This window comes from Paramormyrops kingsleyae, chromosome 8 (genome assembly GCF_048594095.1).
Source record: "Paramormyrops kingsleyae isolate MSU_618 chromosome 8, PKINGS_0.4, whole genome shotgun sequence".
In the NCBI taxonomy this organism is placed as follows: Eukaryota; Metazoa; Chordata; class Actinopteri; order Osteoglossiformes; family Mormyridae; genus Paramormyrops; species Paramormyrops kingsleyae.
Window position 1 is genome coordinate 1825232 of NC_132804.1, and position 24939 is coordinate 1850170.

A 24939-nucleotide genomic window follows, 5' to 3' on the forward strand; every position below is an offset into this window, starting at 1 on the left:
ATGTATTTGTTATTCTGCTCAGAAATTTACCTAAAACTGGAAATTTGAAAGTTATGTGCCTGCTACTGAAAAACCTTGCTTAGTGATTTAAAAAAGTTTGCATCCACGTAGGTGGTACCGATGAATGTCAGGATGGCAGGAATGAATCACGGCACGGCTGGGCCTGCTGATGGCCAGAGGGGCCTTGTCCTCTGTGACACGGTGTTGGAGGTCGGCTCGGCGGTCTTTGCCGAGGCAGTGTTGGCGGCTAGGGTCTCACACATCATGGTATTTGTGGGTGCGCTTCCACAACACTTACTGAGCATTCAGAAACCAGCAACCAGTGTCCTCTTATTACTCTTTCTTTTTTGTTCTACTGTTTATGTATCATTTCTCTTTCCCTGTCTCTCTCTCTGACCTCCCTCCTTATTTTATTTTTATTTTTATTATGCATTTATTTATTTTTCTACTTCCTCTGTATCTCACCCCTTTCTCTCCTTTCTCACTTTCTCTATCTCTTTCCCCCTAACCCCCCCTGTCAGCTCCGGCTTTGTGGCACAATGACATACAACCGATTAATAAAGAGTATACCTCAAGTAACAAGAGGAGCTTAAATCCGAAGCTCCACTTGGCAAAATAAAAGTGTTGGCACAATAAAGCACCCAGACTAACATCCTGCTTGCTAAACTGCCGGACACGACAGGGGAAAAAAAAAAAAAAAAAAAGAAACCAGCAACCTTCAGAAGTGTAAACAAAAGTTGCTGTCAGATACTCATTTTTGGGTATTAACTGCTGCCACTTGATGTCTGTATCTCTTTAAATCCTGAAAGACCCAAGAGAAGCTCAGCGAACGGATGCAGTTTGCAGCCTCTGTGCTTCCCCCTGAAACTGACACATGTTGAGACGTTTTTCCGTGAAACTAGGTAGCAATATTTGAAATTCTATTTTGTTTAGCATTTCATGGGAGCTTTGAAGGATTATCCTTCAATGTATTGAGATTTAATTAAACTTAATGTGAATAATTTTGGAATCTTAGGGCAACACAGGGGTTTAATCATCCAGTGGCTTGTTCATGAGGAGTTCTGCCTGTGCCGGGCTTGTGTTGCCATGGCAACATTTGCAGGAAAAACTAGCCACCACTAGTCAGGTTTTGTTTAAAATTCTGCTTATAGTTTAGCAAATCAGTTACATCAGCAATGTTTTGGTCCGTTACACGATTGTCTCATATGTTACTTTGAAGTTGAAGAATTTTATAGTGATTATTTATGGTGATTGACCATTCATCTTCTTATCCTGATTAAGGTGGGTTGGGGTTATGTAAGTTCATTCAGCTGTGAAACATAAGTCATGGAAATATCTTGATTGCATTCACAATTTTTTATAAAATTGAGCTTCACCTCGTGGTAACTGAAAAAATGTGGACATTTGGACTCTATGATGTAATATATACATTGTCATACACACACATACACACTCACACACACACACACACACGTGTATGGACATATAAAAGCCTGAAATGAATTATTATATTGTGGGGACCAGATTTCCCCACGATGTGATAAAAAAAAAAACTGTTATTTCAAAGGGGAAATTCAATTTTACAAAAATCCATGAATGTAATCGAAAAACTAAAAATGCCAAAAGTCTTGTATTTTGTTTGGTTACTTATAGTTAAGGTTAGGGCTGGGTAGGAAGTAAAGTTGCCATTGTTGGTATTAGAGTTTTTCCCATAGAAATGAATTGAGAGTCCTCACAAAGATATGAATACAAATGTGTGTGTATATGTGTGTGTGTATATGAGTGTGTGTGTGTATGTGTGTGTGTATGTGTGTGTATATGTGTGTGTGTGTATATGAGTGTGTATATGTGTGTGTGTGTGTATGAGTGTGTGTATGTGTGTGTATGTGTGTGTGTGTGTATATGTGTGTGTGTGTATGTGTGTATGTGTGTGTATGTGTGTGTGTGCGTGTGTAGGTGTATGTGTGTATAAGTGTGTATATGTGTGTGTATGTGTATATGTGTGTGTGTGTGTGTGTGTGTGTATATGTGTGTGTATGTGTGTGTATGTGTATATGTGTATGTGTGCTTCAGGCCTTCATTTTAAACTGTGAATCATTAAGTGCTCATAAACCGCTGGAGTTCACCTGGGTAAATGTCAGATGTCAGAGGACTAAGTAGCTGCATTTTTAAGCAGCCTTTGGGGGATGTGTTTCGTGTGTGATGGTGTCCAAGCAAGGCTTCCATGAAAACAGCTCAGAGACTCATGTGAGATGTTGCCGTCCTGCGAAAGATTGGACCCCTGGTGTGGGAGACAGCCACCTTACTCCCAGGCCAGTACGGAGGTCTGGGGAGGAGACAGCCACCTTACTCCCAGGCCAGTACGGAGGTCTGGGGAGGAGACAGCCACCTTACTCCCAGGCCAGTACGGAGGTCTGGGGAGGAGACAGCCACCTTACTCCCAGGCCAGTACGGAGATCTGGGGTGGAGACAGCCACCTTACTCCCAGGCCAGTACGGAGGTCTGGGGTGGAGACAGCCACCTTACTCCCAGGCCAGTACGGAGGTCTGGGGTGGAGACAGCCACCTTACTCCCAGGCCAGTACGGAGGTCTGGGGAGGAGACAGCCACCTTACTCCCAAACCTGTATGGAGGTCTGGGGAGGAGACAGCCACCTTACTCCCAGGCCAGTACGGAGGTCTGGGGAGGAGACAGCCACCTTACTCCCAGGCCAGTACGGAGGTCTGGGGAGGAGACAGCCACCTTACTCCCAGGCCTTACTCCCACCCAGACAGCCTGGCTTAGCTAAGCGTAGGTAATGGTGTCTTTATCTGCTCTGATTTACATGTTTGTGGTGATACAGTTACGCAGTCGGCTGCTGTGCCCTTGGTGGAAATTTAAGGGTTTTGTTTCTCTGGCATATTCATAGACAAGTTTTATGGTTTGCCCTGTGATGGACTGGCATCCAATCTTGGCTATTGGCCTATACCCCAGCCCTGGGCTGCCTGTGACAGACTACAGTCCCTCACCGGGGTTGGATGGATGGATGGATAGATGGCCAGATCATGTATCCCTGACTAGCATACTTTTGAGTTCATATATTGCATTGATTTGTACCAGTAAAAGTACATTAAATTCAAGTAAAATGTCCTACTTGGTGCGCAGTTAAGGGATCATCCTGAAATTTGAATGGGCAGTTTATGAGATAAATCAGGAGACTGTAACCAAGATCCACAGAATATGATTTATACAGCTGAAGCAAATAAGATCATATGCAAGGCCGTGACTGGGCTGGTGACAATCCAAACTCCTATATACTCTACCTGCTTTCGTAACATGAGACAGAAACTGACAACATAAATAAATATCCAAAAATATATTTTTACTCATATGAACGCCGAGCTCTTAAATGATCCAGATACAGGGAATCGGAAATTGCGGCACTGATGCCGTGCCTTTTCGTTGTTTAACATGCACTCAATTGGTCGTGGCGTGTTAACACAATAGAATTTCAAAAAATTACATCATGAGGCTTTAAATTGCAGCTCTGCGCTTCTGATGTAGGAATACTGTTATTGTCTGGCATTTCTGTGAGGCTAATTTTAAAGCAGCTTTCCCTGTGTGTGTTTCTGAAGTTGTTTTTAGGTGCCTTGTTTCCCCTGAAAAACAATAGGAGAAATACTTGTGACGTCCCTCCAAAAAACTATTTCACTGCATGAAAAATATCGATCCACAGTATATGATCCCTAAATGAATAGAAACAGTGAACACAAACGTAGGCTACAATGCCTTTGTTAGGAAAAAATGATGATGGCGAAGAAACAGCCGTTGAAGTTGACAACATAATTTGTATTGTATTTTGCATATAAAGATGTCTGAGCTTGTTGTGTTGAAACAACTTAATATAGGCCTATTCTGAGAGCTGCTGATGATGGTGATCATTTGTGCAGGAATAACAAAGCAGCAATTCTGCATTTGGTTCAGAGAATAGAGAATCTATTTTTTTTCTTTTTGTTAGACAAAAAATCCGATTGCACTGATCATGATGGCTTCAGAGAAAACGCGCAGACATCTTAAGCCGTGCAAATCAGGGCTGTAAAGTGCAGCCGTCGCAGTCACACTGCCTGCTGAAGGATTATGTCATTAGCGCGGAGGGATCCCTTTGGTCCCCTTGATAAACTGACAGTAACGTTTTTTCCTCTGATCTCATTTTCAATTACAGTGACCCCCCCCCTACCTATCGCGGAAGTTACGTTCCAGAAAATCCGCGATATAGAAATACCATATAAATTATATAAGCCTTAAAATACCCCTCCCACACGCTTTAAACACATGTAAACTTATTAAAACACACTTTGTAAACACATATGATATGTGGATGTCGGGCTACGGATATGAGTGACATAATTCACAAAAAGTTTGCTCACAACAATCGGACCAGAAGCAAGGTTCGCGATAAGTAGAGAACTGTGATGCGTCGGGGGGGAATCCGCGATATAGCGGGGGATCATTGTAGTGCAAATCCCAGAGCTCAGTCTAGCAGTGGCGCGAGTACCTGTTTGGGGGGCGACGGCGCGCGGCGGACTGCCTTTTGGCGCGAGGGGAAGGTATCCCAGCGCCACGCCCCCTTTCGGCGGGGGTCTGCCTGCTCACACCCTCTCAGAGCCGATCCGCCTTCACTCTGCGAGTGGGGGCCACTCCGCGTTATCTGTCCGCGGGATTTTCCCGGACACCCCCGTTTTTCGCTCTCCACTTGTTAGCATGAGTGAGCTGACGAGCTGCTGCTCCCGCGTGCTGCTGCTGGATTGTGTCTCCTGCTTTTAAATGTGTATGGTGATATTTGCTCCGGTAAGTTTAGAATTTTTAAGAAATGTATTACTATTTTAAAAATACATTTCATGTCCTGTATATAGACCTTACGTGATGTAAATTACGATGTAGATCACATTCACCAAGTAAGCAAGTTAAGCAAGTTTTCATCCTGTCTGATGCGAGCTACATCTTAAGTTTTTTTTTTTTTTAGTTCATTTAGGATTTGTTGAGTAACTTGTTCGTTATCGATGCGCGTTTTATTCTGTACAATTCAACAATTGCGCAAGTGTTTTTTTTTTTTAAATGTATAATGTTATATGATACTTAAATTTTATATTTTGCGAAGGCTGTTCTGCGTAGCCTGATGCATTCAAGACTGACAGAACCTGTTCACTCACTATATCCTGCAATGTCTAATCTCTGGCTGAAGGTTTTGTCTCATTTGATTCAGTGCAATTCTTTTGCCATCCGCGCATAATACTTTGCAGTCTCTTGAAATTTTAATTATCCATTTGTGTCCGTAAATATTGATATTGATTCTCGATCAGCGTCTTTTCCGAGGATGTAATATGTCCTTGCCTGTTTTCACAAGCACGCTGCCCTTGAGAAATGGCCCTGTTTGGTAATAAACTGCATTTTTAATCTCCCGGCTCTTGAGATTACATCTTTACACTTGTATGCTGGCACGTGTGTGTGGGTGGGGATTTAAATCACTAGGTTCTGAGTGCCCCACACGCGGAATTTACCGAGGGGGACCCACCTGTCCCTCGAAAAGTCTCTGCCTGCCTGCTGTTCGGAGCCCTTCTTTCCCTGTAATTTATGATCGTCACTTTTCCTCGCGTGTTGGATTCCCCTTGTAGAACAATTAAGGACAGACGCTTTCTCTTCTCTGATAGGACCTGCCTAAACTTTCTGGAAAGTGTTTCTTACTCTGTCAGGCAGCAATAGCAGATACCACAGGACCGAACCATCTGCAGCTGAGAGAGACCCCAAGGTGGTCAGCTTTTCCTTGGCCTGTGGTGGGGGGGGGGGCTGCTACATAACTTCCCCCCTGTTATCCCCTGCTGTGGCTGTGTGAATAGAGCTCCATCACTGTTGTCAGGTCAGTGTAATGCTTGATGCCCCCTGTCATCATTTGCTGATCGGAAGCTGTGATGCCAGTACCCACGCCGGCCTGGATGCAGCCGCCTCTCACAGGTCTGGCCTCCAGCCATGCATGGGATTAATAGCGTCTTTTGCAGTTTTTCTCGGTTGCTTTGGAACATCTCTCAAATGACAACTAACATTTGCACAACAACTAGTGTAATCCAGACACCATAATGACACAGCAGAACATCATTTCTCACTGCTTCACACAAATTTCCAAATGGTTTTGTACAATTGCCATCATTTGGCACAATTTTCAGTTGCTGCAGTTTTGTTGGTCAAAAATAGATTAAAAATAGATTATGTAGGTCCCCACTGTAATAATTTTTCTCCCATAACTATATGAGTATGTGATCATCTTGTTAACCACCACAAACAAACCAGTTTACCAAGATTTCAAAATGAGTAAAAAATAAATATCATAAGTTGTAGTGATACAGCATTGTTGTGTTTTTGGTCCGCACAGTATGTCACTTTGTTACCATTTTGTTTTTCCTGTATTGCCATGTTACTGTTATACAGAGCTGTGTGATTTTTTTTGTTTGCTATTGTACTCTGTCAAGAGATCTGCAGAAGTTACATGTGCATGTGAGTGTTTTCTCTTGCCAGTTAACTTTACATACTGTAATGTAGAGCCTTGCAGTGTTGAAACTGGTGTCTTTGACATGAATAAGTATCAGTTTGCTAATGAAAAATGATCAGTCAGTGACAATGAGAGTGGGAGCCGACTGTCAATGAGAATTGTGGCGATCAGCATCCTTACACTGACACACTGACAATGTATCTAAGCATTTTGGTACTTTACATTGTGGAGGCACTGACTAATTCATTGATTAATTCATGAATTCATGGATTATTTGCTTTCAAAAAATGAATTCATTGTTTTTTTTGGTGAGATATGGCCTATTGCAGCTAAACCAAAGTGTTGTGCTATATGCAGGAATTCTTTAGAGAAATGCTCTTATAGTCTTGAGTATGTTAAGTATGTTTCATGAAATGTGCCAAAACAATTGAAAAAAAAACTGTAATCTCTGCACAGTCACATCATTGCGGTCACATTTTTTGTGATTTTTAAAAATAATACTTCTGTTTATGTAACTCTAGGGCTTTTGGGAGGCGTAAGATTTCTAATGAATTGCTAATTTTTCTTGTTTTTATTCTGTGGCTGTACTCAAAAAGCTGTAATATGACCTCATCACCATTATGTGTGTTTGGTCTGGATGAATATTTGACCCGTCCTGTAACAGACTGATGCTTGCGAGCCCACTGCCCCACAGAAGAGCTCCTCCGTAGCGGCTCTGTGATCATGTGTCCACGACAGCTAATGGATCGGGCTCGCGGGCACCTCCAGCTCCGTATGGCTTCCTCACTTGCCCATGGAGGGTTTCCCCAAGTCATTTGGCCAGACCTGTGGAATCTTCTGCAGTATCATGTTCCCCAGCCAGGATTTTGTGTTTTTGCTGATTTCGAGCTGTGCTGGAGTTGGCAGGAGAGCCCAAACAGTCTTGTATGTGACCAGACATGTAGGCTTGCTGATGCAGTCCAGGTCTGACACCCAGCTTGGTTTTCCACTGTCACCAGCACTACTTGGTCTCACTTCTAAATCACCTATTGTCTAATTAATCAGCACGCATAGATGCCCACTTCCTGCCTTTGAACCTTAGTCAGCTGTCCTCTGTTCCTTGCCATCGTTGCATCCTCTCTGACTTGCTTGTCTGGCTGCCCTCTGACCTGCTTCTGTTTCCTGACTTCCTGTTTGGCACCTTGTTTACCTTCGACCCTGAGATCATGGGTTGTCTCATTAGACACCTTGCCTGTTTGTGGATGATTTCCAGCTCGCTGCTCTGCTGCAGAGGATGGCTTTAACATCTTAAGCCAGCTGTAGACATCCTCCCCTATCTCACTTGGGATTATATAATTTCATATCTGTTTTCCCTCACTCCCTGTAAATATGTGCTTAAATTGTGCAGCTCTTTGTGAAGGTAATTGGTTACACAGCAGTTTCATTTGTGTTTCTAAATGAAGTCATATAGTTCTCTTAGTGCCAATTAATGGTGTGTTATATTTCAGCCAGCAAATATGCCATTTGTCATGTAAAGAAGGGGGACAGATTATTTCTTAGCAAAGTGATCAGCTGAGTCTCGCAGCAGAATTAAAAGAACGATTTCAAGACAGACAGTTTAAGTTTAGTGTGCATTTCAAACTTCTACGTTGTTCCACAGCCTGCAAATATGTTATGCTTTTACATAAAAAGCATATACTAAACTTTTCCCACTATGAACCAATTGATGTGGTGTGTTCGCTTGTCTTACTGAATTATGAACAATATTGATATAGCTACATTGTATTGGGACACAATTCGGGACGGAGACACTAGCAAGTCTGCGGTTTTGGTCTGGCTTGGCCCATTTGTGGGAGTCTTCTGGATTGAAACCAAACACAGTCTGGATGTTTTGCAGAAGTTGAACTCGAAAATAAATGACTAGAAGCTCAATATAATAAGCCACCCATTATATTTATTCAGAATTTGCATTCTATTTAGAAAATCTGGAAAATAATACAGCGGAAATTTTCCTCAGTGTCTGTTATCTTCTCCAGACTAAGCACTCTGTAACAAACAGATTCTATTTGAATAGCAAACAATTTTTTTTTGTGGATATAAATTTTCCATTCTGTTATTTAAGCGCCATAGTGTGTAGTTTATAAGGACAGTGACTTCTAATGCAAGTTACCAAATACCAGAGGTGGGTGCTCAAGTCACTGGCTCATAATTTGATTTGGTCTGAAGTCACAAAAGTGATGGAAAGACTTGGATTTTACTTGGACTTGAAGACAGATGACTCGAGACTTGGACCCGACTTGGACCCTACGACTCGAGAAGACTTGAAATTATAGTCCCCCCTCTGGATACATAACACTAATTGTATCATGTCGGTGTACATTAATTCTCTGCTGTCTGCGTTTGGCTGAATGCCAAGGTCTCCTGAGAGAGTTTGTTGGAAAGATACATCACTCTTGCATATACGCAGACGTAAAAACTGTGTGATGGCAACCGTGACAGAGTGGAGACTCACTTTTCAACCTACCTCTGACTATGAAGGGCTTGACCTATGACTTTGGTGGGTTTTTGCTGCAGCAAGTTTTAATCACTAAAAAAAACTGACAGGTTTACATGTGTGCAGTTTCTTTGTGGTCTGAGACAGATTTTGGTTTAAAGAATGAATGATGGATGTTCTCGAGATTTTAGAGAATGACAGCACTCCCTAATCATGGAATCTGATGCATTGGTCAGCATTGATGCTTAGGTTGTAATATTGCCCCTAATTTTGACCCCAGTGTCTCCTTCACATCCCTGTAGCAGCTGAGCAGAAACCTGACTTTGGGTCTCATACAGTTTGAGGCGTGTTGCCAGCACCCACCCTCGCCCAGGGCGGCCCTCCGGACCGCAAACCGCTCTCTGTCACAGAGAAGTGGCTTCCCAGCAAATGGACACTAACAGCCGGGAGGTGCAGCCTTGACTCGTGTCTGTTTCTGTTCTCAGCTCTTCGCCATTTTTGCCTTTGCGACATGTGGCGGATATTCCGGCCAGCTGCGGGTTAGCGTGGACTGCGTCAACAAAACGGACAGCAACCTCAGCATCGCCGTGAACTTCGCCTACCCCTTCAGGTATGGGCGACGGCCTGCTCACGCCTGCCCCTTCAGGTATGGGCGACGGCCTGCTCACGCCTGCCCCTTCAGGTATGGGCGACGGCCTGCTCACGCCTGCCCCTTCAGGTATGGGCGACGGCCTGCTCACGCCTGCCCCTTCAGGTATGGGCGACGGCCTGCTCACGCCTGCCCCTTCAGGTATGGGCGACGGCCTGCTCACGCCTGCCCCTTCAGGTATGGGCGACGGCCTGCTCACGCCTGCCCCTTCAGGTATGGGCGACGGCCTGCTCACGCCTGCCCCCTCTGGGGGAGCCACCGGCTGGACCTGCTGCTGCACTGAATCCTGCACTCCTGTTCTTCAACATCTGCTTCTGAATGCACAATCGGTGAATAGAATGTGATGGAAAACAGGTCTTACATCTGTTTCTCGGTAGATAAATACACTCCCATAGACCTGTCCACTTCCACAAGACATATAAACTTAAAAAAACTCATCAACTCCTGCATATTCTTCAATGTGAAATTAGTCTATTAAGTAATATTATGTAATGTTGCTCTGCTGCAGTGCCCTGTCCTTCACCTCTATCACCAACGGATTTAAAGATTACATGGCATTACATCACTTTCCTAAGCAAAGATACCAGAATCGGCCTCAGTACAAGTGTATGTAACATATTTATTTTTTAAGGTTTACTGTAGTAAAATTCAAAATATGTTAATGGGGCAACAGAATGCCTCACACCTTAAGGGCTGAGGGTTGAGGCCCCTGTCCATTCTGTGTGTGGGCTTTGCATGTGCTCCTCATGTTGTGTGGGTTTGAGGCCCCTGTCCATTCTGTGTGTGGGTTTTGCATGTGCTCCTCATGTCGTGTGGGTTTGAGGCCCCTGTCCATTCTGTGTGTAGTTTGCATGTGCTCCCCATTACATGTTGGTTTGAGTCCCCCCCTCCTCTATGTCTGTGTGCACTTTGTATGTCCTTCCCTTGACGTATAGGTCTGGCATTCCATCCAGGGTGTACCCCAGCCCTGTGCCCTGTGATGTACTGGCATCCTGTCCAGGGTGTACCCCAGCCCCATGCCCAGCGATGGACTGCCATCCCGTCCAGGGTGTACCCCAGCCCTGTGCCCTGTGATGGACTGGCATCCCATCCAGGGTGTACCCCAGCCCCATACCCAGCGATGGACTGGCATCCCGTCCAGGGTGTACCCCAGCCCTGTGGCCTGTGATGGACTGGCATCCCATCCAGGGTGTACCCCAGCCCTGTGCCCTGTGATGTACTGGCATCTTGAACAAGACATGACATTGAATGATGAATGCATGGAAAAATAATGGAAAAATGAGTAATAGCATAAATGTTAATATAAGAATGGTAGATAGATACATACATACACACATACATACATACATACTTCATTGTTTCCTGTGGGAAAGTGAATGTGCAGGCAGGAACCCCAGCACCACAATCAGAAAGAGAAGCCAAGGGAGTACACACTCACTGACAAAAATATCAGTCAGCTGTTACGCGGAATATGTGGGAGTGTTAACACATTACCTATAGTACACACACACACAGCCACACACACACGACACAGAAACACACATACAGCCAAACACACACACACAGCCACACACATCGACACAGAAACACACACACAAACACACACACCGACACACAAACACACACACAGCCACACACACGACACAGAAACATACACACACGACACACAAACACACACACAGCCACACACACCGACACACAAACACACATACAGCCACACACACAAACACACATACAGCCACACACACACGACACACAAACACACACACACGACACACAAACACACACAGCCACACACACACAGCCACACACACACGACACACAAACACACACACGACACACAAACACACACACAGCCACACACACACACGACACACAAGCACACACAGCCACACACACACGACACACAAACACACATACAGCCAAACACACACACACAGCCACACACACCGACACAGCCACACACACACACGACACACAAGCACACACAGCCACACACACACAGCCACACACACACGACACACAAACACACATACAGCCAAACACACACACACAGCCACACACACCGACACAGAAACACACACACAGCCACACTCACAGACACACACACACAGACACACACACACTCACTGACGCACACACAGACTCACACACCGACACAGACACACACAGACACACCGACAGAGACACACACAGACACACACAGGCCTTCTGATGTTACACGGTATGCGTCCCTTTGAAGCTGTTTCGTAGCGTTTCACCATAAACAGGATTCAACACCCTTAGGTAATATGATTATAAGATCAGACAGCAGCAGATACGCCCCATCTTTACAGCCCTGCATGTCCTGAGATCAGACAGCAGCAGGTATGCCCCATCTTTACAGCCCTGCATGTCCTGAGATCAGACAGCAGCAGGGACGCCCCATCTTTACAGCCCTGCATGTCCTGAGATCAGACAGCAGCAGGGAAGCCCCATCTTTACAGCCCTGCATGTCCTGAGATCAGACAGCAGCAGGGACGCCCCATCTTTACAGCCCTGCATGTCCTGAGATCAGACAGCAGCAGGGACGCCCCATCTTTACAGCCCTGCATGTCCTTAGATCAGACAGCAGCAGGGAAGCCCCATCTTTACAGCCCTGCATGTCCTGAGATCAGACAGCAGCAGGGACGCCCCATCTTTACAGCCCTGCATGTCCTTAGATCAGACAGCAGCAGGGACGCCCCATCTTTACAGCCCTGCATGTCCTGAGATCAGACAGCAGCAGGGACGCCCCATCTTTACAGCCCTGCATGTCCTGAGATCAGACAGCAGCAGGGACGCCCCATCTTTACAGCCCTGCATGTCCTGAGATCAGACAGCAGCATGGACGCCCCATCTTTACAGCCCTGCATGTCCTGAGATCAGAGAGCAGCAGGGACGCCCCATCTTTACAGCCCTGCATGTCCTGAGATCAGACAGCAGCAGGGACGCCCCATCTTTACAGCCCTGCATGTCCTGAGATCAGACAGCAGCAGGGACGCCCCATCTTTACAGCCCTGCATGTCCTGAGATCAGACAGCAGCAGGGACGCCCCATCTTTACAGCCCTGCATGTCCTGAGATCAGACAGCAACAGGGACGCCCCATCTTTACAGCCCTGCATGTCCTGAGATCAGACAGCAACAGGGACGCCCCATCTTTACAGCCCTGCATGTCCTGAGATCAGACAGCAGCAGGGACGCCCCATCTTTACAGCCCTGCATGTCCTGAGATCAGACAGCAGCAGGGACGCCCCATCTTTACAGCCCTGCATGTCCTTAGATCAGACAGCAGCAGGGACGCCCCATCTTTACAGCCCTGCATGTCCTGAGATCAGACAGCAGCAGGGACGCCCCATCTTTACAGCCCTGCATGTCCTGAGATCAGACAGCAGCATGGACGCCCCATCTTTACAGCCCTGCATGTCCTGAGATCAGACAGCAGCAGGGACGCCCCATCTTTACAGCCCTGCATGTCCTGAGATCAGACAGCAGCAGGGACGCCCCATCTTTACAGCCCTGCATGTCCTGAGATCAGACAGCAGCAGGGACGCCCCATCTTTACAGCCCTGCATGTCCTGAGATCAGACAGCAGCAGGGACGCCCCATCTTTACAGCCCTGCATGTCCTGAGATCAGACAGCAACAGGGACGCCCCATCTTTACAGCCCTGCATGTCCTGAGATCAGACAGCAGCAGGGACGCCCCATCTTTACAGCCCTGCATGTCCTGAGATCAGACAGCAGCAGGGACGCCCCATCTTTACAGCCCTGCATGTCCTGAGATCAGACAGCAGCAGGGACGCCCCATCTTTACAGCCCTGCATGTCCTGAGATCAGACAGCAACAGGGACGCCCCATCTTTACAGCCCTGCATGTCCTTAGATCAGACAGCAGCAGGGACGCCCCATCTTTACAGCCCTGCATGTCCTGAGATCAGACAGCAGCATGGACGCCCCATCTTTACAGCCCTGCATGTCCTTAGATCAGACAGCAGCAGGGACGCCCCATCTTTACAGCCCTGCATGTCCTGAGATCAGACAGCAGCATGGACGCCCCATCTTTACAGCCCTGCATGTCCTGAGATCAGACAGCAGCAGGTATGCCCCATCTTTACAGCCCTGCATGTCCTGAGATCAGACAGCAGCAGGGACGCCCCATCTTTACAGCCCTGCATGTCCTGAGATCAGACAGCAGCAGGGACGCCCCATCTTTACAGCCCTGCATGTCCTGAGATCAGACAGCAGCAGGGACGCCCCATCTTTACAGCCCTGCATGTCCTGAGATCAGACAGCAGCAGGGACGCCCCATCTTTACAGCCCTGCATGTCCTGAGATCAGACAGCAACAGGGACGCCCCATCTTTACAGCCCTGCATGTCCTGAGATCAGACAGCAGCAGGGACGCCCCATCTTTACAGCCCTGCATGTCCTGAGATCAGACAGCAGCATGGACGCCCCATCTTTACAGCCCTGCATGTCCTGAGATCAGACAGCAACAGGGACGCCCCATCTTTACAGCCCTGCATGTCCTGAGATCAGACAGCAGCAGGGACGCCCCATCTTTACAGCCCTGCATGTCCTGAGATCAGACAGCAGCAGGGACGCCCCATCTTTACAGCCCTGCATGTCCTTAGATCAGACAGCAGCAGGGATGCCCCATCTTTACAGCCCTGCATGTCCTGAGATCAGACAGCAGCAGGGACGTCCCATCTTTACAGCCCTGCATGTCCTGAGATCAGACAGCAGCAGGGACACCCCATCTTTACAGCCCTGCATGTCCTGAGATCAGACAGCAACAGGGACGCCCCATCTTTACAGCCCTGCATGTCCTGAGATCAGACAGCAGCATGGACGCCCCATCTTTACAGCCCTGCATGTCCTGAGATCAGACAGCAACAGGGACGCCCCATCTTTACAGCCCTGCATGTCCTGAGATCAGACAGCAGCAGGGACGCCCCATCTTTACAGCCCTGCATGTCCTGAGATCAGACAGCAGCAGGGACGCCCCATCTTTACAGCCCTGCATGTCCTGAGATCAGACAGCAGCATGGACGCCCCATCTTTACAGCCCTGCATGTCCTGAGATCAGACAGCAGCAGGGACGCCCCATCTTTACAGCCCTGCATGTCCTGAGATCAGACAGCAGCAGGGACGCCCCATCTTTACAGCCCTGCATGTCCTTAGATCAGACAGCAGCAGGGACGCCCCATCTTTACAGCCCTGCATGTCCTGAGATCAGACAGCAGCAGGGACGTCCCATCTTTACAGCCCTGCATGTCCTGAGATCAGACAGCAGCAGGGACGCCCCATCTTTACAGCCCTGCATGTCCTGAGATCAGACAGCAACAGGGACGCCCCATCTTTACAGCCCTGCATGTCCTGAGATCAGACAGCAGCAGGGACGCCCCATCTTTACAGCCCTGCATGTCCTGAGATCAGTATAGACCAGGGTTATTCAACTCACGGTCCTCGAGGTCCGAGCCCTGCTGATTTTCCAGCCTTCCTTTACCTGTCAGTCAGGTGTGAAGCCTCTGACCAATCAGAATCAGTAATTATTAAACAACTACCTGGGAGAACTGAAAACACGGCCTGGATTTGGAATCGAGGTCCAGAGTTGAAGAACCCTGGTATAGACTATGGCTATATAGACTACAGCTATATATATAATACATACATATATATAATCCATAATCACACAAAGCCTGGTCTCCTTGTCATCAGGTTAATTTTCTCTCTCTGTCGAAGTGGGCCCCCACCCCCTGAACTATGAACTAACCTATAATACAGTGGTACCTCGGTTCGCAAACTTAACTGTTCTGGACTCCGGATCGAATCCTAAAAAGTTTGAGTTCAGATCGAATTTTTCCCATAAGAGATAATGGAAAACTAATTAATTGGTTCCCGCCCCCCCCAAAATTACACCTAAATATCTTTTTTTAGCATTTAAACACAAAATGAACAGGATAAAACAAGAAGAGCATTTGTTTCTTAATGGCTTCCAAAACGATAAAGATCTTATCCCAACATTACCGCTGTCCTGCCCCAATCTTCCGCTCCTTCCGTGTGCCACACCCCTTTGTTAACCCCGTGTGGAATCCCCATGTGATCAGCTGTTTCTGGTTGTTGTCATTAGTCCTCTGTATTAAGTCCGCGTTTCAGTTTGTTTCCCGAGTACGGTCATTGGGTGCATTCGACTTGCTTACAGCGCTGGCTTAAAGCAACGCATTCTGATCCTGACGCAATGCATTACGGTTAGATGCATTGCGACCTCTCACCCGGCTGCACAAACTGGAACCGCCTCCGTGACGACACGCCTTTGCCCTTATTGACTGAAGAGTTTAGTTACATGCATGACGTTTGTATCCCAAGCAGTTCCGATGCGTAATCTGCTATTTCTCCTGAATATCACATAAAGCAGTGAGAACTGGTTTTCAGTTAATTTACCTGATAAAATAAAGTTTAAATAAATGACATAAATGCTCTAATAGTACATGTAAGTTACTGGTTTATTTATTGTTAGTTACTGTAATGTTGTGCTGCTTTATTTGGTTAATCGTCCAGTCTGAAGAAGGAATTCAAGTAAGAATTGCATTGTAGTATGACTCATTTCCTGTCGCGTACAATTTATATTAGGTCAGCATTCACGGTTCGACTTCCGATATTCAGATCGAGTTCTAGGTGAAACTGGTTTGTTCGACTTTCAAGAAATTCGAGTTCTAGTGAGTTCGAGAACCGAGGTACCACTGTACTGTCTTTGCAGTACATGCTTAACAGGGCTGGCCCATAATGCATCTCACACTCCATTTGCTGGGTCCTTGCTGCTGCTGGGCATGAAATGGACAGATTATGGGATCAGTGAAATCAGGCAGATCCAAAAAGCTGACAGCTAGAAAAAGAATATTGACTTACATAAGAACTTCTGGCTGGTTGTCCAGGTTGGCTGATTAACTGCAGTTTTTTCTGTATTTTTGGCTGGACTGAAGGTTGTACCAAACCTACTTCGATGTCCCAGTGTGTGACGGCAAAACTCGGGAGCGCCTCTTCCTCATTGGGGACTACTCTTCTTCAGCCGAGTTCTTCGTCACTGTCGCTGTCTTCGCCTTCCTGTACTCTCTGCTGGCCACAGTGGTCTACATCTTCTTCCAGAACAAGTATCGTGAGAACAACAGGGGACCTCTCATTGTGAGTGGAAGCCTCTGGCGTGGAGCCGTCGGTGGTCATGGGGGGGCGCGGGGGGTGGACTTTTTAGGGTCTGCATGTCTGTCAAGCATGAAAATTGGAAGCTGCCTGCGGTTATACTTCTCTGTTCAGAGGAGGCTTTGTGAAGCTGGGATGAAGCAGCTTTCAGAGGTTTAAATGTTCAGCAGACTTCTGCCCATCATTCGCCCCACACCAGGGTCACATGGGTATGATGTCTGAGGAGCAGGTATAAGAGCATTACCCACTGTTGAGCATTACAGGTATACGAGCATTACAGGTATAGTAGCATTACAGATATAAGAGCATTACAAGCTGTTGAGCATTACAGGTATAGTAGCATTACAGGTGTAAGAGCATTACAGGTATAAGAGCATTACAAACTGTTGAGCATTACAGGTATAGGAGCATTACAGGTATAAGAGCATTACAAGTATAGGAGCATTACAGGTATAAGAGCATTACAAACTGTTGAGCATTACAGGTATAGGAGCATTACAGGTATAAGAGCATTACAAGCTGTTGAGCATTACAGGTATAGGAGCATTACAGGTATAAGAGCATTACAGGTATAAGAGCATTACAGGTATAAGAGCATTACAGATATAGGAGCATTACAGATATAAGAGCATTACAAGCTGTTGAGCATTACAGGTATAGGAGCATTACAGGTATAAGAGCATTACAAGTATAGGAGCATTACAGGTATAGGAGCATTACAAACTGTTGAGCATTACAGGTATAAGAGCATTACAAGTATAGGAGCATTACAGGTATAAGAGCATTGCAAACTGTTGAGCATTACAGGTATAGGAGCATTACAGATATAAGAGCATTACAAGCTGTTGAGCATTACAGGTATAGGAGCATTACAGGTATAAGCATTACAGGTATAGTAGCATTACAGATATAAGAGCATTACAAGCTGTTGAGCATTACAGGTATAGGAGCATTACAGGTATAAGAGCATTACAAACTGTTGAGCATTACAGGTATAGGCGCATTACATGTATAAGAGCATTACAAGTATAGGAGCATTACAGGTATAAGAGCATTACAGGTATAAGAGCATTACAAGCTGTTGAGCATTACAGGTATAGGAGCATTACAGGTATAAGCATTACAGGTATAGTAGCATTACAGATATAAGAGCATTACAAGCTGTTGAGCATTACAGGTATAGGAGCATTACAGGTATAGGAGCATTACAGATATAGGAGCATTACAGATATAAGAGAATTACAGGTATAGGAGCCTAACAGGTGTAAGAGCATTACAGGTATAAACATTACAGGTATAGTAGCATTACAGATATAAGAGCATTACAAGCTGTTGAGCATTACAGGTATAGGAGCATTACAGGTATAAGCATTACAGGTATAGTAGCATTACAGATATAAGAGCATTACAAGCTGTTGAGCATTACAGGTATAGGAGCATTACAGGTATAAGAGCATTACAGGTATAGTAGCATTACAGATATAAGAGCATTACAAACTGTTGAGCATTACAGGTATAGGCGCATTACATGTATAAGAGCATTACAGGTATAAGAGCATTACAGATATAGGAGCATTACAGATATAAGAGCATTACAAGCTGTTGAGCATTACAGGTATAGGAGCATTACAGGTATAGGAGCATTAACTAGACAGATGGTTCTAATCATTCCATCAGGCAGCGGTCCAGAAAATGACATTTTTACTGAATTTGTTTTATTTCTGATAATTAATTATTGCTAATTTGATATTTTCTTAGTTGAACTGTATTATACAAATTGATTACTAGATTTTAGTGAGATGATAGTCAGGTTTTTCTTAAGATTCTGCTACCATTTCCCCAGAGCACTGTCCCCCGTTGCAGATCTTTATTAATGATTGCCATCCACTCATTCTTATTGTGGCAGCACATCACCTGACAGTGTGTCTCTCTGGTCGTAGCTGAGCTTGGGCTAATCTTGGGGGGGGGTACGGCTATCATTAAAACAGTCACTTGGCTGTCCTATCCCTTCAGCCCTGTCAGCAGACTTCTGTGACCATGATAGCTCAGTTACATTCTGATTGCTTGGTGTGAAGAGTCAGTGGTTATTCGGCGCATCACAGTCACTCACCGGCATGTCAGCACTGCACCTGTCATTGCGTTCATGCCCACAGATTTCTTACTGAGCAGTGTTTCTGTGTTTCTGTGGGCAATATGATGGTCGGCTCACATATGTCACCCTTTAGATCCAGAGCACAGCTAAATATATGGATGCTAAATGGCGCAGTTCAGCCAAATGTGATTTTCCAGGTTCATAACTAAATCATAACTCCCTTAGTGCACTGCGCCTCTGCTGTCAGAGTCAGAGCTAAATGTCATGCTTACTTTGACTGCAGCAGGAGAAACATTGGGTCACAGGTTAGTGATTTGATTTCTTTACTATTTATTAAACACACACCATCATTTGAGTGCTAGAATGATTTTACAGTACATGATAAATATGAGAATTCAAAACGGAGATTGCTTAGTTTCTTTGTAAAAACCAATAACCTTCCATGGTTCTGTTCCGGTGTCTCATGGATAAATGTAGTCGCCTGTAGCGTCTTGAGTCTAAAATGGGACAAGATAAGTGCATTAAGCCCTCATAAAACAAGCAGTACTGGCCTCCTCTCACCCAAAGGCAGGCCAACTTATCATCCTTGGGGAGCAGTACTGGCCTCCTCTCACCCAAAGGCAGACCGACTTATCATCCTCGGGGAGCAGTACTGGCCTCCTCTCACCCAAAGGCAGGCCAATTTATCATCCTTGGGGAGCAGTACTGGCCTCCTCTCACCCAAAGGCAGGCTGACTTATAGTCCTCGGGGAGCAGTATTGGCCTCCTCTCACCCAAAGGCAGGCCGACTTATCATCCTCGGGGAGCAGTACTGGCCTCCTTTCACCCAAAGGCAGGCCAACTTATCATCCTCTGGGAGCAGTACTGGCCTCCTCTCACCCAAAGGCAGGCCAAATTATCATCCTCTGGGAGCAGTACTGGCCTCCTCTCACCCAAAGGCAGGCCGACTTATCATCCTCGGGGAGCAGTACTGGCCTCCTCTCACCCAAAGGCAGGCCGACTTATCATCCTCGGGGAGCAGTACTGGCCTCCTCTCACCCAAAGGCAGGCCAACTTATCATCCTCTGGGAGCAGTACTGGCCTCCTCTCACCCAAAGGCAGGCCAACTTATCATCCTCTGGGAGCAGTACTGGCCTCCTCTCACCCAAAGGCAGGCCGACTTATCATCCTCGGGGAACAGTACTGGCAGTACTGGCCTCCTTTCACCCAAAGGCAGGCCAACTTATCCTCTGGGAGCAGTACTGGCCTCCTTTCACCCAAAGGCAGGCCGACTTATCATCCTCGGGGAGCAGTACTGGCCTCCTCTCACCCAAAGGCAGGCCAACTTATCATCCTCTGGGAGCAGTACTGGCCTCCTTTCACCCAAAGGCAGGCCAACTTATCCTCTGGGAGCAGTACTGGCCTCCTTTCACCCAAAGGCAGGCCAACTTATCATCCTCTGGGAGCAGTACTGGCCTCCTCTCACCCAAAGGCAGGCCGACTTATCATCCTCGGGGAGCAGTACTGGCCTCCTCTCACCCAAAGGCAGGCCGACTTATCATCCTCGGGGAGCAGTACTGGCCTCCTCTCACCCAAAGGCAGGCCAACTTATCATCCTCTGGGAGCAGTACTGGCCTCCTCTCACCCAAAGGGAGGCCGACTTATCATCCTCAGGGAACAGTACTGGCAGTACTGGCCTCCTTTCACCCAAAGGCAGGCCAACTTATCATCCTCTGGGAGCAGTACTGGCCTCCTCTCACCCAAAGGCAGGCCAACTTATCCTCTGGGAGCAGTACTGGCCTCCTCTCACCCAAAGGCAGGCCGACTTATAGTCCTCGGGTAGCAGTACTGGGCTCCTCTCACCCAAAGGCAGACCAACTTATCATCCTCGGGGAGCAGTACTGGCCTCCTCTCACCCAAAGGCAGACCGACTTGCAGTCTTCAGGGAGAAGTAAAAATTAGTGTGGCAAACATCCACTGTATCAATTGCTAAAATCCCTTTCCTACTCCTGGCAGGATTTCATCGTGACTGTGATCTTCTCCTTCATGTGGCTGGTCAGCTCCTCTGCCTGGGCTAAGGGGCTTTCAGATGTCAAGGTGGCAACGGACCCAGACGAGGTCTTGTTGCTGATATCGGCCTGTAAGGTGCAGGCTAACAAGTGCAAATCTGTGCATGGCCCCATCTGGTCAGGCCTGAACACCTCTGTGGTGAGTCCCTGTCCAACAAGATCCGAGCTACGTTTCTGAGGTTTAAGTTGCACTTTACCTGAGAGCTCATGAGTTTGGCTTACCCAGAATCTTATTAGCATAAGCAACCCAGAATGCTTGTTCTGTCACAAACAAGTCTACAGTTCTTTGGACTGGAGGAACTTTGTAGAAACTTTGTCTCCTCCTCGCAGGTCTTTGGCTTCCTAAACTTCGTCCTCTGGGCTGGGAACATCTGGTTTGTCTTCAAAGAGACCGGATGGCACAAGTCGAGCCAGAGGTACCCGCCTGACTCCTCGGAGAAGCGGCACAGTGGCTTCACCCAGCAGCCCTACAACCAAGGCAGCTGTGAGCAGGGCAACTTTAACCAATCAGGGGGCTTCGGCACTCAGGGGGACCTGGGCCAGCAGGTGACTTATGGCCAAGTGTACGACTATGCCACTCATGGGTCCACCTCATTGGCTAATCAGATGTAACCATGGTGATCTAGTCACCCCATCGGTGCAAGTTCAGTGCAAGGAGCTGGTATGTGTGACATGGCAAAGTGGCAACGAGCGTAGCCTGTTCTGAAGCCTGATGCATGATTTATGGGTCGAGGAAGAGTTTGGCTTCAGTGACGGCATTTTGGCGGGTAGCGGGACAGGCAGCGTGTGCCAGCTATTGACAAGTGTTGTACAAAGTCACAGATAGACGCATTCCGTCATTAAAGGTTTCCTCTCGTTTTTTCTATCTGTTGTGTTGACCATGGTTCACACTCTCCATCGCCAGGTCATGTTGACTCATGGTAGGGCTGTGCCACTGACCTTTCAATGGTAAATATTTCTCAAACTGATTTGCACTCTCGTGAAGGATAATGTGGTCATTTGTTTATCTGTTGAGGAATATTATATTGTAATACGTGCATGACTGTGGTGTTTAACATGCCTGTTTGTGTAGATTAAAATTAAATTATATTTAGTTTATATATCTGAACAAGTTTTAAATATCTGAAACTTTAAAGAATCAACTCAGGCTCATTTTGAAAATGGGCTATGCAAAAAAAAATTCTTTATTGTTAAACTTAGTGTAACTTTTAACCAGATACATATTAATACATTTAAAATAGTATTTAAATATATCTGATCTTAATATTAATGCATTTAAAAGAATTTTTGCCTGGATATTTGCCTATATAACACAAAATATCTTTCTGTGGGATTAAAAATTCTGCTATTGTTATGAAGACCTGTAAGTGAAAATGTTCTGTTTGTTTACGGGTCCTTTTCTATATGTATTCTTACATGAGAAATGTAAAACAAGGCTGTGAAGACGGGCTGCATTTTTCTGTCAAGTTTGCTACCAATATGTTGTGATTGTGGACAGCGAATCACAGCAGTGCAGTAGCTGCTGCACGCATCTGCACGTCATGGTCCCTATCCAAGCTTGATGTATCCCTGCCACTTTGTACACCACTTGCTCCTTGGTGCCCCCTGCTGACTGATTTTATTTGTAATATTTCTAAATCCATTAATTGGGTTTATATGCATTTTAAAAGGTCTGTAATCTCAACAGACATCAAAAGAGATATTTTAAAGGGACTATTTCTTAACTTTGCTATGTTGTGTCTTGATATTCAAAGCATGTAACTTATTTTGCCTGGGAAAAATGCGTGTTATTAATGTTAAAATGTTTATGTGAAATTGTTGGAGTCCATATACTTATTGTAATCTGTACACGATTACCAAGTGTGAATGGTGTTGTATGTGAATTTGCAGTGGTGACAATTAAAATGTTGCACAAAACCAAATGTGAGGTGACTCTGTGTCTGCACTGGAGGAGGGAATAGACAATGTCTGGTAGTGAGGAAACCAAGTGAAAGTTATATTAACCCTGAAGGATCCCGCCCAGGACGGCTGAAGGATCCCGCCCAGGACGGCTGAAGGATCGTCCCCTGAAAATGTCTGTTATGCAGTTGTTGGATACCTTAATACAGGGCCCCCAAGCCAGCTCCTGGAGACGCACCGCCCTACAGAGCTTAGACGTAGCCCCAGTTTAACACACCTGACGCAGATAATCAGGTATGTTAATATATCTGGCTTAAATACTAAGATGCCATTAAAGGGCCTGATTATTTGCGTCAGGTGTGTTAGATTAGGGCGGCGCCTATGATCTTCAGGGTGGTGGGGCCCCATGAGCTGGGTTGGGCCACCCTGCTTTAAAACATGGCTGTACAAATTGTTGAATGTATAAAACTGAATAAGTGTTAATATGTGGTAGTATTTATATATCAGGTAAAAGAAAATGCCAGCAGTGGGTGTTTCATCATCTCAGGTTTGAAGCAGTGATTTTGTTCTGCTCCTATTTGAGGATCTGAAACATGAACGTGACATTGATTCGGTTCGTGTTCATTTCATCACAGATGCTGCGTCTGACTGCACCGTCTTGCCCAGGGCTGCTATGGCTCAGCATGTAGCTTGTGATACGGGGCTGCTATGGCTCAGCATGTAGCTTGTGATACGGGGCTGCTATGGCTCAGCATGTAGCTTGTGATACGGGGCTGCTATGCCTCAGCATGTAGCTTGTGATACGGGGCTGCTATTGCTCAGCATGTAGCTTGTGATACGGGGCTGCTATGGCTCAGCATGTAGCTTGTGATACGGGGCTGCTATGGCTCAGCATGTAGCTTGTGATACGGGGCTGCTATGGCTCAGCATGTAGCTTGTGATATGGGGCTGCTATGGCTCAGCATGTAGCTTGTGATACGGGGCTGCTATTGCTCAGCATGTAGCTTGTGATACGGGGCTGCTATGGCTCAGCATGTAGCTTGTGATACGGGGCTGCTATGGCTCAGCATGTAGCTTGTGATACGGGGCTGCTATGGCTCAGCATGTAGCTTGTGATGCGGGGCTGCTATGGCTCAGCATGTAGCTTGTGATGCGGGGCTGCTATGGCTCAGCATGTAGCTTGTGATACGGGGCTGCTATGGCTCAGCATGTAGCTTGTGATGCGGGGCTGCTATGGCTCAGCATGTAGCTTGTGATACGGGGCTGCTATGGCTCAGCATGTAGCTTGTGATACGGGGCTGCTATGGCTCAGCATGTAGCTTGTGATACGGGGCTGCTATGGCTCAGCATGTAGCTTGTGATACGGGGCTGCTATGGCTCAGCATGTAGCTTGTGATACGGGGCTGCTATGGCTCAGCATGTAGCTTGTGATACGGGGCTGCTATTGCTCAGCATGTAGCTTGTGATACGGGGCTGCTATGGCTCAGCATGTAGCTTGTGATACGGGGCTGCTATGGCTCAGCATGTAGCTTGTGATACGGGGCTGCTATGGCTCAGCATGTAGCTTGTGATACGGGGCTGCTATGGCTCAGCATGTAGCTTGTGATACGGGGCTGCTATGGCTCAGCATGTAGCTTGTGATACGGGGCTGCTATGGCTCAGCATGTAGCTTGTGATACGGGGCTGCTATGGCTCAGCATGTAGCTTGTGATACGGGGCTGCTATTGCTCAGCATGTAGCTTGTGATACGGGGCTGCTATGGCTCAGCATGTAGCTTGTGATACGGGGCTGCTATGGCTCAGCATGTAGCTTGTGATACGGGGCTGCTATGGCTCAGCATGTAGCTTGTGATGCGGGGCTGCTATGGCTCAGCATGTAGCTTGTGATGCGGGGCTGCTATGGCTCAGCATGTAGCTTGTGATGCGGGGCTGCTATGGCTCAGCATGTAGCTTGTGATGCGGGGCTGCTATTGCTCAGCATGTAGCTTGTGATACGGGGCTGCTATGGCTCAGCATGTAGCTTGTGATACGGGGCTGCTATGGCT

The 24939-nt window shown here is 46.6% G+C and overlaps 1 protein-coding gene across 3 annotated transcripts in view; it reads left to right on the forward strand.

The window, feature by feature from the left end:
* The window catches only part of synpra (synaptoporin a), a 42502-nt gene extending 19584 nt beyond the window's left edge, over positions 1-22918 (forward strand). For 2 of the 3 annotated variants that reach the window (XM_023793927.2, XM_023793925.2), the window contains 4 exons: positions 9478-9602; positions 16643-16841; positions 20944-21135; positions 21327-22918. In XM_023793927.2, the coding sequence (XP_023649695.1) occupies positions 9478-9602; positions 16643-16841; positions 20944-21135; positions 21327-21608 (798 nt within the window). In that variant the 3' untranslated portion in view covers positions 21609-22918. Of the gene's footprint in view, positions 1-4619; positions 4827-9477; positions 9603-16642; positions 16842-20943; positions 21136-21326 lie in introns of those variants that run through there. The other variant, XM_023793926.2, reaches the window with a different exon arrangement.
* Positions 22919-24939: the final 2021 nt, after the last annotated feature.